The sequence below is a fragment of the Electrona antarctica genome (genome assembly GCF_951216825.1).
Source record: "Electrona antarctica genome assembly, chromosome: 22".
In the NCBI taxonomy this organism is placed as follows: domain Eukaryota; kingdom Metazoa; phylum Chordata; class Actinopteri; order Myctophiformes; family Myctophidae; genus Electrona; species Electrona antarctica.
In genome coordinates, this window is record NC_136805.1 from 19,906,441 (window position 1) to 19,924,669 (window position 18,229).

The window sequence follows — 18,229 nt, forward strand, 5'->3', positions numbered from 1 at the left end:
GATTTTATCGACCTACTGCACATGCTGCACAAGCCTACTGAGAACGACATACCTTAACCTAAACAAAACCACAAGCACGGAGCAGCTCAGTCACTTCCGTGTTTCCTAATCGCAGCCAGTAGGCTCCCAGACTACATGCAGTAGGTCGATAATCGCCAGTAGGTTACTTATCAAGACGATTTTATCGGTTGATAACATTCGAAGCGGGTGCTTTGGGGCAGACCCGTCTAGAGTTTGAATGGACAGGTATCAGTCAAAAGGGAGACATCGAAGAGGAAGGATGGATGGGGAAGGATCAATTATGGAATGTCAGAACAAATTCTGACATATATCCATACTGTATATGGTGATCTAAGGGTTTGAGGTTTGAGGCCAGATGTAGAGTTGCTGGACAATAGTGATGACATCAGGGATCTCTATGGGCTTAATTGTGACAGCATTTACTATGACATCAGGGATCTCCATCACTGATGATGTCACGAGACCTGGGCACCATATATGGGGGCTTTCCCATGTATGGGGATTTTGAGTGATACACTGACTGACGGACAAAAAAACATACTATTTCATAGTAAATGCGACCTACTGTCGCAACAACAGCAGTGGAGAGAGGGAGAGAGAGAGAGAGAGAGATGACAGGTAGGCAGGGGAGAGAGAGGGGGGGGGGGGGGGAGGGGGAGAGAGAGAGATGACAGGTAGGCAGGGGAGAGAGAGGGGGGGAGAGGGGGAGAGAGAGAGATGACAGGTAGGCAGGCAGAGAAAGAGAGACAATTATGATAAATGTGTTTTAGCCAAGCAGAGAAGAGCTGCAAGTGGAAAAGGAAGCTAGAGACAGACAGAGAGAAAGAGAGGCATAGACTGAAAGGGGGAGAGAGAGAGAGAGAGAGAGAGAGAGAGAGAGAGAGAGAGAGAGAGAGAGAGAGAGATCCCTTGGTGTAATGGTCACTGCAGCCATTGTGGAGGTGTCCTTCAGCAACACACTGAAGTCATGCTGTACCTGCCTCTGCAGAACGCTCTGGATAAGACAGGACATTTAACCATTTAAACCCCAGCATCCTTATTGTGGCCAAGGCTTTCACAGAGAATAGCAGACGTGCGATGCGTTGTGAGCTTGTCGATCGGCTATTTTCAGTGAAGGCTTTCCCCACGAAAAGCACAAAACAGAAAATACACTAGTATTGAGCCCTGTGGGACTCCTGATACTGTAACCCATATGGGGTCATACATGTCTGCAGAATTATCTGGATAAGACAAGACATTGAAGTCATACCTTTTGCAGAATGCAGAGAAGAGACAGCTACAGTTTATAATATGACATCAGCTAAATGACATTCCAATAGATTAACCTTTCGTGACTTTAACAATTAGCCAACTAGCCAGCACTTCACAGATTTTGAACCTTATCGCTATCGACCTGTAGTAGTGATAACGTAAAAAGCACATCTTCTCTGTATCTCAGCACTATTTCCAGTGTCCTTTGTCCGTCAAGCAGTTGTCACCCACAATGCATTCTGGTACATGTAGGCACTGTCATCCTTAGAAGATACTGCATTTCTTGCCTCGCCAATCGCATGGAATTGTGTACGCTTCCAGGCGTGGTCACTCTCTGACTACAGTTTGTCGTCATATATCGCAGTGTTGCTATAGATCTTGTAAGAGTGTGCTTTCTGACACTGACAGGTCTCGAACAAAGATAATCGGATCATCTGTTTGAAAATTTGTATTATTTTGTGTCAGAATATTCAATGTTCAATGGGTTTATATACAGTAGAACAGGGTCTGATAAAATATCATATCAGATATAAAAGCTTTGAATCAAGCAACTCAAAAACTGTCTGGGATGCACACAAAAACCAGAGCAGACGTTAAATGATCCCAGAATTGTTCTAAACTGAAATACATGTGTAGGTTGATCCTACACATTGTGTTAATTGAACTCAGGGTACAAATGGAACCATTATGGTTCCCTTTTGTACACCCTCTTGAGTTCATGCATAAATTAACACAGAAGATTCTACGTATTCCAAGCGGAGGAGACAGCACTTACCAAAGGCTTCGTTTTCCTTCTGCACAAGCTTGAAGTTGAAGTTAGAGACAGAGATGAGGCATGGGAACCCAGACTACAGTACCAGCATTCACTTTGAATAACTCCTATTGTGCCACTGAAGCAAGGCATTATGGTGGAAATATGGCACAGACATGCACAATCCATTTCAAAATAGCTGCTGTATGCTTTTTTGTTACTAGAGATAACGCGACTTGTCTTGTGTCCTGTCTCACAAACATTTTTCTCTCACTGCTAAGTGTACATACTGTAGTAGTCATATACAATATAGTCATATGGTTTAGCCATTTACAATACTAGAGCGGTTCCCATGGGGCCTCGTTGGGCACTGGTCTACTTGCAACGATGCAAGTTGGAAATGCCTACCCAGATATTATGTCTGTGTCCCTTTAATGCCCATATATGGAGTTCTTTGTCAGGCATATGCCCAAACATGGAGTGTTCTGAGGTCAGAACAGGCCAGCTCCATATATAGATGCTGGGCAGGCCAGAGCCCGGGCAGATGCCTTTTGGGGGGCGGTTCTGGGTCCGACCGACTCGACACCGGGCACTGCACCCCCTGCTGTGGTGTGGAACGCGTGTGTCGAATTTAAAGTCGGTGCGGCTAACGGTTCTCGAGTTACGTGGATTACACACAGACATACAGACGAACAGAGACTTGGTGCATTTATAGATAGATTATACATTTGTATTCCATAACAGTGATTTGTATCACTGGATGGAGTGCATGTTGTGACAACATGGCAAGGACATAATAGCAATTATGATGTCTCTACGGTTACGGGCACCATAAAGCGGTGAGAGGGGTTATTATTAACAAAGATCTGTAGATTTGTGGATTTTATTTTATTTCATAAAGAATTCCCGAATTTGAAGTGGCTCTCAGCGGCAGTTGAGAATGGGTAGAGACGTCGCTTGGCTGGTAATCAAAATATTGCCAGTTTGCCCTGCAGTCTATGCACCGAAGTGTCCCCGAGCAAGACATTTCAACCACTTAATTGAATTGAATTAATGGCACTTCTTCCCCACTGCTCCTAATAGTTAGGATGGGTTAAATGCAGCAGACACATTTGATGTATGTACAAATGTACAGTGAGAGATCTCAGCCACAACATCAACAACAATAATAATGTGACACACCACAGAGTAAAAAATAATAATCTGACTTGGAATACAAACATTATAATGAGTTTTAGTCCAGTTTAAGGGCTAGAATGGGGGCTGAACAGCGGAATGAAGCTGGGTGGCACAGGTATGATTGCTGGCCCAGACACTGGCCCCACAGGCCACATGGAGCTCTGAATCTGGGTCAGAGCTGCCCACAGGCCTCAAGCTTCTTCATCCCAAATTCCTGCCTCCTCGCCTTCTATGCCACTTTCCACAGTTCACATTCAAAATGAAGAGGGATTTATTTGTGTGGTTGCCCCTAGGGGCAACACAGTACAGTAGGTTCACAGTCCTCTTATGTAAAGCGACTTTGGGAAAAGCTCTATATAAATCTGAGCTATTAATATTGTTACTCGTGTGACATTAGTTCTTTATTATAGCTAAAATAAAAGTTTGTCCCACTAGTCCTCCGACAGGTTTGGCAGCAGACACACAAGTCATTATGTCAAACCGACAGACTTCATTGGAAAACGTGTGCTTGCATTTTTCTAAGCGATACTGTATGTTGTATACAGTAGTTTAGTTTATATTCATGTATTAGTGAATTAGATTTTCTGTTCACATGAATGGGAATACCGTGAAATACCGTCGTATATGGTACCGATACCGTCAGCGTACCATACTGTAAAATCTCATATTGTTATGCCTAATTCCAACCAGTTCCTTGCCCCCTCAGGCGCCCCGGCTGACCAGGGTGAGGCAGTATAGATTAGAGACCAGGATTACTGCATGTTTTTGTGAAGGTACCTACCTACCCTAGGGGACACGGGGAGAACATGCAAATTCCACACAGAAAAGCCATTTTGCCAACCCCACCTAGGGTATGGAGCTGACCTATTTTACAAAAAAGGCACAAATCATAAACGATGTCCAATCAACCGCAAATTTGGATCACGCGAGGGGGGTGTAGCTGTGTACTCAACGCAGCACCAAATGCAATTCCACTTTGACTCATAAGGGTACCACAAACGCAAAAAATCTAAATGTTTTTTGCAAAAAGCATGACTTTTTGGACCAATCTCCTCCTAATTAGTTAGAATAGTTACACATGATCTCGGGAATATTCTCCCCTGGTCTGTTTATTGGGTGATCCATTGCCACAAAGAAATCTCCCTGCGCCACTGGTGGACTGGATTCGTACTGCACTTATGGTGAGCAGGACGATCATTGCTAAAGAATAAAAGTCTGAGGATTTGCCTCCAGCACCTCTATGGTTCTCTCAGCTTGGAACTGTGGCTGCTTTAGAGAAGTTATCTTTTAGGATGAATAACCAGTTGGACAAATATGATTTGAAGTGGAATGTGTATCTTAGTCATATTGTAGGCCCTTGATATTATCTATAGTCAGGTTAGGTAATGCCTTTTGATTGTTCACTGTTATTTTTTATATTCAATATAAGGTAGAAGTTTTTTTTTTTCTCAATCTTTCTTTTCTTTTGAATTATTTATACTTTTGTGCTCTCATATGCATGTATATTTGTTAGTTTTTTTGTGTACATTTTCTTACTTTGATTTTCTTTGAATATTAATTTCAGTACATGTTTATTTGTATATTTGTTCCCAAACTTTTTCGTGTCAAGCACCCCCAAATCGACATGTATTAGGCCGCGGACCCCCATTTGAAAACATATGCCAGTGACCCCGATAAGGGAGGATTTTTACGGCTCTAGCAGTGATTCCGAAACATATTAATTTCATGGACCCCCAGTTTCACACGCATTATGCTACGGACCCCCGATTTAATGGAATTTCTATCTCTGGTACCCCAATTTATATTGTAAAACTACTGTTAATTTAACTCTGAGAGCGGGTCCATTTGGTTCCATTTGTACACTCTCTGAGTTACAGACCCATAAGGGTGCATTTGGTTCCTAACTATCACAGCATAAAACCTTGCACCAAACAATCTTCTAAAAATAGCGTTAGTGAAATAGTGTTAGAAACATAGCGAAATGCCCTGGACATTTTTTGGTATTGTATCACATTCACAATGCCACCATGATCGCACTTTGCAAGGTGTAACAGAGTAGCCCAGAAGCCTACAGTATCTCACTTGGCTAGTGGGTTTCTCCATTGGATGACTGGTGGATATTTGTTTCTCACACGGAAGACCATGGGTTCAAATTAAAGTGGTTACAAAGGCACCGCTTCAAATAGGTCGTGAAATGACGTAATGTTGGACCCCACTGGTTAATGACATGACTAGTCAGACCTTAACCAATGAAACAAATACTGTACGTAAATCTGGAGCTGGTACTCTAGATACAAATAGTACTTAGTACAGCTCATCACAGCTGACCGGATAGTGCATCAAGCACATAATCGCAACGTCACGGTTAGCATTTCAGCTATCTAAATAAAGCAAAAACTGTGAAAAAAGTACATTTATTTAAAGGTTTCATGACATTAATTTTCATTTTTTTGTTATTAATTTAGGTTTTCTGTGGTGTGGGGTTTTCTCAGTGTGTTCTGAAGCCTTTTGAGCTGCAATGAAAACAGGCAAAATCCCTCAACAGTGACATCTGCTGGAAAATTGTTAGGCCATATATGGGAAATCAGAGCACTTGCTTGAGCCTAATTATTCAGACCACAGAAAATCTACTGAATGTTCAAAGTTCAGGTTTTTTGGGTGCAATTGAGCTCAGAAAACCTATAAAAAAATAAGACAAATTATAACAACGTTTTTTCAATGTCACCAGACCTTTAAAAGAAACCGCTCATCACATGAACAATCCGGTGCTTGTGACAGCAGTATAGTGCAGCACTCCGAGTCCTGAAAGACTGCACACCGCAAAACACTCCTAGTGATACTGTCTGTCCTGAAGCAGCTTTCTAATTTCTCGCAGAAGATAGCAGTTAAACTGTCTATTTCTCTTCCCACTATGTATCCCTTCTATGCCAGGATTTAGAAAGGACCCAGAACCTACTGTGAGACTGTACATGTTTGAAATAAAAGGCAGAGATAGCTGGTCGATGGCACTGCTCAATCAATAGAGTACAAAGGAGTAGAAATTACCGCCAGATAGCCAGATAGTGTGGTTGCTCGGGATTGAAGATCGTAGAGTCGTGTCTTATTGGAGGTTACATGCCATGCTTGAGCAACCAGTCTTCTACATGAAGACTGCTTTTATTATTAGTGTGGTTGCCCAAAGGTCACACTTTATTATTATTTTTCTGGAGTAACCTACCTAACTTCCGCTGTGATTGGCCGAGCTTTGCATAACGTTTGTAGTAGCTAATTGGCTGTTGTTGGTTACGTAACCAATCTATGTTTTACAAGTTTATAGACATAAATTCCCTTGCAGGGGCAGAAGACCAAACTATTCAAGCGTTATAGAAATGTTCAAATTACTTTTCAAGAGAGTCATGATTTTTAGGGGATATATCCCCTCCGACTTATTTACGCATGATCACAGGGGTAACGTGACATTGTAATTGGCTGACAATATTCGTGGGAGGGGCCTATGTAAGCGACTGCGGCAACCACACTTTTTTAGTTATTATTATTATTATTATTAGTAGTAGTAGTAGTAGTAGTAGTAGTAGTAGTAGTAGTATTAATAATGACAGAATTTTAGTGTGTACTATATTGTAAATCCAACAGAACATAAGCCTATTGTAAACAACAGTGAAAACTTTAAAGTGAAATAAACTACCGGTAAACTAATAATGATAATATTTTTGCTGGAACTGTTTGCCCCGCAACATGATTCCGGATAAGCGGTGGAAGATGGATGAATAATAAAAACTATAAAGGGCCGTTAAAACATAATTACACGTTTGAATTTTGGCCAAATGTTGACGCTGCAGGGAAGGCCTTGGGGTGCCCAAAATCAGTAGGGTTCATCCTGCAGTGAGTGTATATTTAGTGGGCTCGCTAAAGGTGGCCCATTCATATAGTTTAAACAATTTATTTTTATTTTTTACAATGGTGGCTTGTCTTGTAAACAGGGCATAGCTACTCTCAGGGACACTGGGTCAAAGCACTCTTGAGGGGCCCTTCTGATAAAAAGAAAATCATAGTACAAACTGATACATTGAGCCAACAAGCCGCAAGACAAGCTTGTTCTGAAGGACACAAAAAAGAAGACTGGTTGCTAGTCGCGATACAAGGGACAAACCAAGGACAGCACTGTCACTCTACACATGCATCGATTAACGAATGGTTCAGGCCGAACCATTCGCTAATCGATGCATGTAGAGTGGCAGTGCTGAAGTTACTTCAGCACCATCATTGATGGACAGCGACAGACCATATGTGCACCCTTCAAAATACACCCTTAAGAGATGGCTGAAATAGCAGCTGGATCAATTAATTGAGTTGAAAGAGGTTCCTTTTACATACCCATGTTGTTCTTTGTTGTTTTACTTGTGTAGTATATTGAACAGGTATGAATGTGTGTATTATATTGATTATATCATATGTTGTGTGCGTGTGTGTGCGCGTGCGTGCACATGCGCATGTGCGTGCATTCATATGCTTCAAGGCTAATTAGGCAAACGGGCAACATCTGAGTACTGAGCAGACTGTTAGTGGTGGATGATGAGTGATTAGTTGGAATGCATGTGGGTGTAACTGAGTAGACAGTGGAGGGACAGAGTAGACCGATGATATGTGGATAAGACAATAGGCCGGACTTATAGAAACTACAGTTAGAGTATAGTAGTATAGCAACACTACAGTTACACTTTTTTATGTATCTGATGTATTGCCATGCTTTTTGTTCTTGCTTAATGTTGCTTAATTGCAACACGAATAGCTATAATCACTGTCATCTTATAGTAACCTGTTGTACAGAGCAAGTTAATTCAAGAAGTAGTGAGTGGTAGGTGTTAATACATGGCAACAGTGATAGAGAACTTTCTTTTTTGACAATTCAAAGTCACATAGTAGATAGCAGAAGGAGGAGAGGACACTAGAGCAGCACGGGCATTTTTAGCCTCACATAGTAGATCATTTGGGCATCATGGAACAGCTGTATTGCAGCTGATTGCAACTGTATGTGCGCGACTGCTCCTAGGTCCCAAGTCATTTATTGTATAGCTATTGTCAATACAAAGTTTAATAGTTGCACTCTAATGTACTTTTCATTGTACTAACTAATGAATATCATAGTCTTACAGCTGTAAGACTATGGTGGTGAACCCACGCAGTTCTGGCCTTTTGTAGTTTGTAATTATTATATGATACAGTGTATTGTATGGACGGTTTGATGGACAGGCCGAGCCGACCACTATTGCCATCCATAGAGCCCTGTCGTTTAACAAAGTGGCGACCTACTTAATCCTGCATTTGTGTAGCGCTTATATTCTACTCCTGGGCATGAGCCTGCAGACAATGTGTGCATATACGAGAGCCTTGGGTAAGGATCTAGGACCTCTCAGGGCATGAGACAGACAATGTGTGCATATACGAGAGCCTTGGGTAGGATCTGGGACCTCTCAGGGTCGGCATCGTCATTAGCACGTGTATATAGTCACTGTAAATATTTGATGAATTACTGAGAAGCCATTTCAAGCTATTAAAAGCCTATTATGATAGCAATGAAGGACAACGGAAGTTAATCTGACTATCATCACAATAATTAGCCTATCATTTTTTGATTGAGCCCCGATGGACAAAAAAAGATGGGAAAAAGTCTTACCATTATTTATTTACTCTATACCTTTTCCATTTATTTTTATTCGGCTAAGTGGTATTACATATAATATTGGGAAAACCTAACGTTGCTCACCTTTTAACTTCTGTACGCAACCTTTGAACCTGTTATTCATGGGGTGTCCGGGTCGTGCGGTGGTAAATGACCTGCCTGCCACTGTGAGCACTGTGGTTCGATTACTGTAAGCGGCCTCCAGCTCGGCTGGCCGCTCCATCGAACATAATTGGCTGTGTTTGCGGGTGGGAAGCCAGCAGGAGACTTGAGTGCCTGTTCGGGAGGGAGCTTTGAGAGATTGTTTACACGGGAACCTCAATTTCGCCCCTTCCTCACTCCTCTGTCCTGCTTTTCTCCTTCCACCCATCCTTCTCCTGACAGGTGTATCACGACAGTTGTCAAACTTAATTAAGGGGAAAATGTCTAATGTCTTTCTTTCTTTCTTTCTTTCTTTCTTTCTTTCTTGCTTTTCTTCCTCCCAGCAACAACCAAACTACTGGAGTTTCAAGGTTGGTTTTAACATTGTGTTTGTGATTTAGCATGAATCTGTAATTTAGCATGAATCTGTGTGTCTTGGTCTGTAATAAGATAACCTTTCATTGTGTTTGTGCATGCCTGCTTGCCTTCTCCATTCATTGAAATATTGTTTCAGTTTTGGCTCAAATCTTCAATGCGGTTGGATTGAACCTGGGAAGTCACACGGCAAGCTACCCTGACTTTGCAAATGCTGTCTGAAAAAACAACAACATTTGCAGTACTTTATTGGTTGCGGACACTCCAGACAGTGTTGCACTGCTGATTTTATCTTTGGAGGGACGCTATTTTAAAGACGCCACGCACGTGTCACTTACCACCTACACTACAGGTCACATAATGGGCCATTGATATGCATCTAGGCTCATTCTTATGTTAATGCACGCTGGTGTGATACTCAGCAGCTTTTGTAAAGTTTGTTGAGGTGTGAAATTAAGGGTTGTTTGTAATCGATGCATGTGCGTGCGTGTGCTCCGGAAACATCTTTGGGGGGGGGCAGCGTGGTACAGTGTGCAATGACCAATGCAACAATGATTGTGGATGATGGTAAGGTAATGTTGAAACGTTGCTGATTAAATCTAAGTAATCAATTAGTGTGGGTGTATTTTTGTTTATCCGTATTGGTTGTGAATGGGAAATCTCCTCTCAAGTAATTGTACTTTCACAGCTTGAAGCCCTCATTGCAGTTACACCTAGGTAATTAGGCTATTCGATAATAATATTCAATAGAAACTGATCCTTGGGGGAATAGGAGACATTTAGGCAATAATAACTGTGAAGGAATTGTATTTGATTATCACACTTGCGTGTCGTGTGAGGAGTATGTTTATTAAACAATCCATGCGAGATAGGGCTGGGTGTTATGACTTCAAACAGTTATCACTTATTTTTTCAAGCTTTTGCCTTGATTATGATTAATGAACTATCTTTTTTTGAAAACAGTGAAAATAGCAGATGAACAAGCTCCGATCTACAAGCTCACAGGCTGTCATGATGAGACGTGTTGCGAGCTGGTAGATCTCCTATTTTCACTATTTTTGCATGGCACCATTGTAACATAAGTACAGTACTCAAGTAAATGGACTTACTATCCACCACCGCTTATTGTACAGTAAGTGATATTTTTGGGTTGGTCGTTAAAGAGTTCTATATTCTGATAGTAATCATTGCTATATAGCATCTTCTCAGTTACAGAGGTCTTCCGTCTCAGCAGCTTCCGTCTCATATTCCTCAACTTCCAATTTTGTCTGCAATCTTTTATTCACTTCTTGTATCCTGTATGAGTTTTGGATGAAATATCCAAACCTGAGTTAAAATGTATTTTCTGTTTTATCAAAGAGCTGGGTAGATGGGGAGACCCCTGTTACTGAACAAACACTCTATATGGCAACAATTACTTGGGACACACTTGGGAATATAGAGCTATTTAACAAAAAAACAGCAAAAAAAATAAAATAATAACACTTATGTACACCCCCTTTAAGAGCTGAGATAAACATTTATTGGTCCCTGGAGGAGAATTTGGCAACGAGGCTGAAACACAGTAGAGGCAGCAGAGGTAAGGGTAGACGACTAGACGTAAAACAAAAACACACTAGAAATACATCACTGTGGTTGTACTGTATGCTTCCACCAACCAATTGCCGTTTCTATCCATACCTGACCAGACTCATCAGTCATTGGAGAAAATCAGTAGGTACGTACTACGTACACAAGTTAAAGCGGAACTCAGAGGTGTAGAGGATGGACAGGAAAGGTGACAGACAGCATGATTACTTGGGGAGCGGCAGTGTTGCTCACCAGAACATCTGACAGGCTGCCCTGCAGTCTCACGTACTTCTTTGGTCTGCTGGTGAGGTAGTCTGTAATCCAGGTCACCACACCGTGGTCCACCTGCATCCCTGAGAGCGTCATAGCTAGCCAGAGTGGATGGATGGGGTTGAAGGAACTGGAGAAGTCGGAGAACAAAATTCTCACAGTGCTGCATGGCGTGGCCTCTCCAGGTAATTCCATGATTTGAATTACAGATGACTTGAACAATAATTGTAGGTTTTCTGTTTCCGGAAATGTGTTTATAAAAACTTTGTTTAGAGCATTGAATGCCATCTTTGGATTTGGGCAAGCGTATGTACAATACCGGTGTTACCTCATTAGATGGCTGTACATTAATACAGCATGGAATTGTGAACAAAATCATCTTTAGTTGTAGGTCTGAGAGGCTAAATCTCATCAAATGGTGGTCTGTGGCTCAAATATGAACCTTGATACGAAAAGGGTTGAAATCCACTGATATAAACATTTTTTAGACCCTGTAAATGGATCACACACATATTGCTCTTTAACATCAAGTCAATTAAATAATTGGAATCCCAAAAATAACAGCGGTGTGCGTCAGAACAGAACATTCACCTTCAACAGGCATGACAACATGAGGCCCGCGAATTGTATTGAAGTTTTTGTAATCGGGGATCATATTGAGAAAATGAGCTTGTTTTGAGCCAAAAAGAAGAATCCAAGATATTACGATTCTAAAAACGGCGTTCCCATAGACAGCATAAGCCAGCGGAATTTTCATTTCCATTATTATTTTTTTCCATTGCACCCGAAGTATTACGAGCGTGTAGAGAACAACACTGTAATCAATTTATATTAAAATAGGTGTCAAAAGGCGAACTCGGCGCAGAGGGCGTTTGAACTAGGAGGCGTCAAAAGGCGATATCGGTGGTAAATTAGTTAATCACATGAGAAGCATTTTTTTCAATTAAAACAGGTTTTAGTATATGAGTGAATCAATGAGTGAGTTTTTTTTATTTAAAGATGGACATTTTCCATCCACTGGGCCAAGGCCATTACGTGCGTGCAGCGGTATGATCGGTATGCCTGAAATTCCTCCAATGAGAGGTTCCATGGTGCAAAAATTAAGCGTGATTAATATGTGTTGATCTTTTTTAATCGTGTTATTGTTTCTGTAATTAATTCATCGAAATGAATCAGTTAAAGTCCCAGCCTTAGTTCCAAGTTGTTGTATATTCTATTCATACAGATGCCAGATAGTGAAGGCTAGAGCTGCTTGACTCTTGAATGGAACAGAAACCGTGTGTGGGATGTTCAAGGCTACGTTTTGATAATTTCATGATTATCTCGGCACGTCTTAGAGACGAAATATGTATCTCCTTGCTGCAATATCTCCTTCTGCAAAGGAGAGGGGTGAAGGAAGGTGAAGGGGTGACTCAAGGTGTATACAAAACGATAAGCAAACTGCATTTCCAGTATGGTGCACTAGCATGAATGTTTCTACGGTATAGGTGCAGAATGCACGTCTGAAATGACGTGCTAATGGACTCAGTGCAGTATATTTGACCCTCAGAGTTTAGATTTGGGTTTGTCATGCAGGACTCCAAAACGAGTCTGAGGGGTTTTGACCCCTGCCTTTATTGTGACCCATTGAAGGCAGGGCCAGGAGATTGTATAGTTGAGTTTATGCTAGCATAAGCGCTTACAGTGAGCCAACAGAATCTTAATGAGAAAATTACTTGCTATTCTGAAATCTCTCATCCCTATTGCTGACACAGTGAATGTAGAGTTTTCTCAAATATTCGAGAGCAATGCTGCTTTGTAACTTAATTTAAAATAATAATAATAATTAGATATGCTGTATTATACATTAATTCATGAGTAATAGGAGGTGAGGACAGGAAATGGAGTATGATTTAATGTCATATACTCCTCCACCCCAAGCAGTTCCTAACTGAAAGCCCCCCACCCCCCTCACCCTACTACTGGGGGGCGAGATATTATTTATATTATTTAATACTATGAACTGTAGCATGATGTGAAACCATATCACAAAAAGCACTATACACAATTATGTCATACACATGTTTTACAGTTTCAGTTCACACTCAGTTTCAGTTCACACTGACATTACATGTCATGCAATATATTTCCAGTAGTGGTAACCCAATCTGTTTTTCTTATTGAGAACGCAATGATTGCGAACGCAATGAGCCATTACTATGTAACCCAGGCAGAACTGTCTGTCTGTCTGTCTGTCTGTGTGTCACGCTGTGACACCACTCGCCCGCCACCAGAGGGCGCAGCTGTACACACACACACACACACAAAACACGCGCACACACACACACACACACACACACACACACATACACACACACACACACACACACACACACAAAGAAAAAAAGAGAGAAAAAAAACCTTAAAAAAACTTAAAAAAACAAAAAAAAAATAAAAAAAAAAAAACATAAAAAAAGAAAGAAAAGGACGTACGTAATTTATTCTAATTGTTGTTATTAAAATTTACGAGCTGCGTTCGCTTCCCACGTTCGTGCATCTTACTTGTGGTTCATTGGGGTCACATGTATGTGCACAGTGCATGTACGCAAGCACACACACACACACACACACACACACACACACACACACACACACACACACATGCACAGGCTTTATTGAATGTGCTTGTTGTAGCTCCCACCGGCTGGGTTATTGCTCTCCGTTCCTCTCAAGCTAGGGGCCAGGAGTTTCGCCTCCTCTTCTGATGCAATAGAAAACCCTGCAGCTAGCTCTATGTGTGTGTGTGTGTGTGTGTGTGTGTGTGTGTGTGTGTGTGTGTGTGTGTGTGTGTGTGTGTGTGTGTGTGTGTGTGTGTGTGTGTGTGTGTGTGTGTGTGTGTGTGTGTGTGTGTGTGTGTGTGTGTGTGTGAGTCCCTTTGATGTTCCAGTTGTTGGCTTCCTCTCTAAATGTGCATGCACGCACACACACACACACACACATGGGTTGTGCACATGCATTGCCAACCCATTGTAGATTAGCATACAAACATCTTGAGGGTGTAGCTGAATACACTGCAGTGGCCGTGAAAACTGGAAATCCACACATTGGACATGCTTGGACACATGCACACATTCATGGACTTCCACTCACATTGACATTGTCTGCTTGTTCAAACTGTACGCCATGGAGGGAACAGTCCACACACAGTAGGCCTTTTCCTGCTGCTGCCCAGTGACAGTGTCAATAATAATGGAGCAGAGGACGGCATAAATCTCTCCCTCTTGTAGTTCCCGGCCTGACTAATGCAAGTATTAATGCCCCCATTTGGCAACTCTTGACACTCTTGTCTGTCTGGAGTGGCGAAAGTAATCACGTCTTATTGTCTCCCCGCTCCGGCCCAGTGGGGAATGAGGGAGAGTGTTCTTTATGTGCAGACCATGGGCTTAGGCCATGCAGAAGTGGTCTTCGTTTCCATGGGAAATACGAATGCATCTAAAGATCGAGAAGAGATCGGATTTGTTCAGTTAACTGGGCCAATTGAAGGACATTGGGGTATAAGATGTAACATAGCTTAGTGACTGGTGTCTACAAGTTTGGCATGTAGATTGATTGTGGAGTCGGGATGGCTTCCAAAATGGCAAAATAGACCCCTTGAAGTATCTGGAAAAACCACAGTGTAATCTGTGGATCTGTGGATGTGGTCTGTGGATGATACGCAGAGGAGCTAATTCTTCTGGTGCTATGCAGCATTCATGTCTTTTAGTCATCCTAGCCATTGTTTACACAGTTGCTACTGTATTTGATATTTACTTGGTATCTTAGTTACTTTGTAGTTTGTAGCACTTCATTGTTTTATTTGTGTTTATTTACTTGATGATTTACCCTTGCTTGTTGACTGGGGTTCATGCCATACACATGTATACTCTGATCTTGCACTTTGTAACTCACTGTGGATAAGAGTCTGTTAAATGCCTAAATTGTAATTGTACTTGTTTACATGCAAGTATGGGAACTACAGTATCCAATATAATGAGTTTTTCTTTTGAAGTTAATTTATTTCAACTTGAATCTCCATGTACACTACAGTGCGTGCTCTCATTAGCAATGGTGTGTTATATTGGGCCTTCAAACTGTATTGTAAAAATGGGCAGCCAATATGCAATTAATGATGCAATACTATATTCACCTTTCTTAAAGAGGAAAGGGTGTCTGGCTGAAGATAAAGGTCAAAATAAAGTCAACTGTAAACACTAAACATACACAAACAAACATCTTTCAGAATGGATTTGCATCACTTCAGGGAGCCTGGAAGCCTTTGAATGGAGCTCATGTGCTGCTGCAACACGCACGCACGCACGCACGCACGCACGCACGCACGCACGCACACAAATCCTGTGACCTGGGCATTCTCAGTACAGAGGGGTATTCCTCTCTCCCATTGAGCTAGCTCAACACTGAACTATTCAGACAGACCCTTTTGTTGCCCTTGTGCTGTTTGGCGGTTGATATGGTGTTGGCTAGAAAATCACTATTCCCCAATCTGAGTCAAAGAATGGCGAGAGTGTTTTCTGCCACTAAAAGGCTTAGGTTGCCCGCAATATTCCCCCTTGCCGAGTGGCGTTATGCTGTGGTACGTGGCAAAAATCCCAGAGTGGCTCTTAAATCCGATCTACCAAGACAACAAGGTCTGCTTAGAAGGCTACAAATGAATAGGGGTGCACTCTCTCTAACAAGAAGAGAAAAACAATGACCATGTTAAAATTCCTTTCCCTGCATATTTCTCCCCGCCAAGCCGGAACGGCCAGGAGGTGGAGATGATGTTTTCGCCTCGGGCCTGAGTTTTGTGCTATAACTCTGTAGGTCGTAAAGTCCCCAGAAATATAGGTCACACCCATTTCTGCCTTGTTACAATTACAACCATAGGGGTAACCTTGGTGTAACATGTTCCCAAACTCCCAAGAACCGCCAGCAACACAAATGTTCAGCCTTTTTACAGGTTTTAATTTAAAACCATTTCCTTCTAAATACAGTGTGTTCAAAAACATTTCTAATATTCCGTTCCAATTGTTTATAACTGCCTTCCAATGTTTGTGTAGGCAACTCGGCCTGGCGGAGACCTTTGCACAGAGGAGCACACTTTTCTAGTCTGTATCTGTATTTACAAAATGCTGAAACTGCACTCGCAAGACTTTTGATTTGAAGGTCAAACATTGAATCTCATAGCAAGCGTTAACTTCAGACATCTTTGTCTCCACCAATCCGAAGGCATGGGGAGAGAGTATGGTTTGCACTCCATCCGTGTGTCATTGTGTCCGTCCGTCTGCGTACAGCTAATCTCCGGCACCAGTGGCCCGGGCCGCCCGGCCCATCCCAAACTGTGCACACACTCCCTGGATGCCAACGACGAACCTCTGCCACAATCTTTCCACAGCTGCATGTAATAGCGCCACCATGAGGCCGATTTTAGCAAAACATTTCTTTATATTACTCGTACACATTTTATCCATACATCACTCAAATCGGTATACACCATCTCTATAGTTTTGTGATCAACACGGACCTGTCCGTCAAATCATGAACGCCGAGTGCACGTTGAGGGCATTTTTTCATGCACATTCCCACTAGGCCGAGGAATGAATGCCACTTGAAAATGTACACATCAACCTCATGGTGGTGCTATAACTGGCCGATTCGTGTTTTTACCTATAACTGCACCGATCTGTGTTTCAGCATGGAACCTTTGACCATGTGACCATGTGCATGCTCTCCAATCACAATCAAATTGCCCTTTAGCAAGGCAACCAACCTGCAACACCTGCTCCTGTGTTGATGTTTAGTGGATAACAGCACAAGACTCATTGGACAGCTCACAAATGAATGCCATCTGTGTCCTGTCAGGCTGTCACTACTCCCACAGGCGTCTGCTTTCAGAGGGTAACCTTCCTTGAACCTGATCACAAAGCAAAGCTCCGGTTCTAGTACTAAAAAGTATTATACCTTAACCCCATTAAGACCTGAGGCCGAGCCTACAAATGTATTTTAAATCACAGTTTTCCTTTCTTTTCTTTTTTTCTTAGTACCGGTACCGGTAGCCAAATGTGTTTCTTTAGTTGTTATGCCAATTGATTCCTCCACATTTCTGTGTCATCACTGCTGTCGGATCCTACTGACTCACCTGCCAGTGGGGAGCCCTCACTCAGCCCAACACTCCCTGCTGACAGGTGGTACCCCAGCCCGTAGGATTACATGCAATGACCAATATCACCCTCCCCGCCCAGCTTTCGTCCGCGCAAACTTGAAATGTTTGACCATTGAGCAAGTGGTGCCTTTTGTATGGTAACCTACAGATGCCATGAGAATGTGCTGGCTCCTTGGTTGGCTGGTTCAAGAAGGTTTACACTATATATAAAATATCAATTGAATATTGGTATTCAAAATGGCTTCTGTAGCTGAGTTGAGCATTTTGAAAATAAATTGAGAAATTACTTTGTGTTCTTCTCAATGGAATGGAATGCCATGACTGTGGTGGGATTATATCCATGGAGGATGTGACAGTTGGGAAGGCCTGGCACAGCTGTGCACAGCTGTCTTATCAATCAAAAACAAGACCCTGTTTATTGGCTGGTTAAAATGTGGTTTTGTCCGGCCAGCCAATCGGTGCTTGAGAGTTGATTTCGTCAGTGAGAGCGATATGCACTGATGTTTGGTTTAGGGGTTCTTTAAGACAAAAAAGCACAGTGGATAATGTACTAAAACGCTTTATGGAGCCCTGATACTTATGGCAAAAGCCATTCAAGCTCAGTAACAAGCCGGTTAAAGACTGATGCCTGAAATAGAGGTAAGGGGAAACATGATTGAAACTAGCATTTAAGACGAGAACTGCCTTGTTACGATGTTTTCATATTTCAAAGATATTACTTATGTTGCAAAATCTTGGACTTCACTCTTCTGCACTGGCAGTTTGGGCTGACATTAATAGCTCTAGTCTAGACATTAATGTGACTGCTAGTTTC

The 18,229-nt window shown here is 42.0% G+C and overlaps 1 protein-coding gene across 1 annotated transcript in view; it reads left to right on the forward strand.

Moving 5' to 3' along the window:
• Positions 1-18,229, forward strand: part of LOC306914941 (SRC kinase signaling inhibitor 1-like) — a gene marked incomplete at its 3' end in the record, with an annotated part of 65,864 nt that overhangs the window by 4,958 nt on the left and 42,677 nt on the right. Inside the window, exon 2 of the mRNA XM_079492179.1 lies at positions 9,368-9,394. Within this exon, the coding sequence (XP_079348305.1) occupies positions 9,368-9,394 (27 nt within the window). The remainder of the gene's footprint in view (positions 1-9,367; positions 9,395-18,229) is intronic.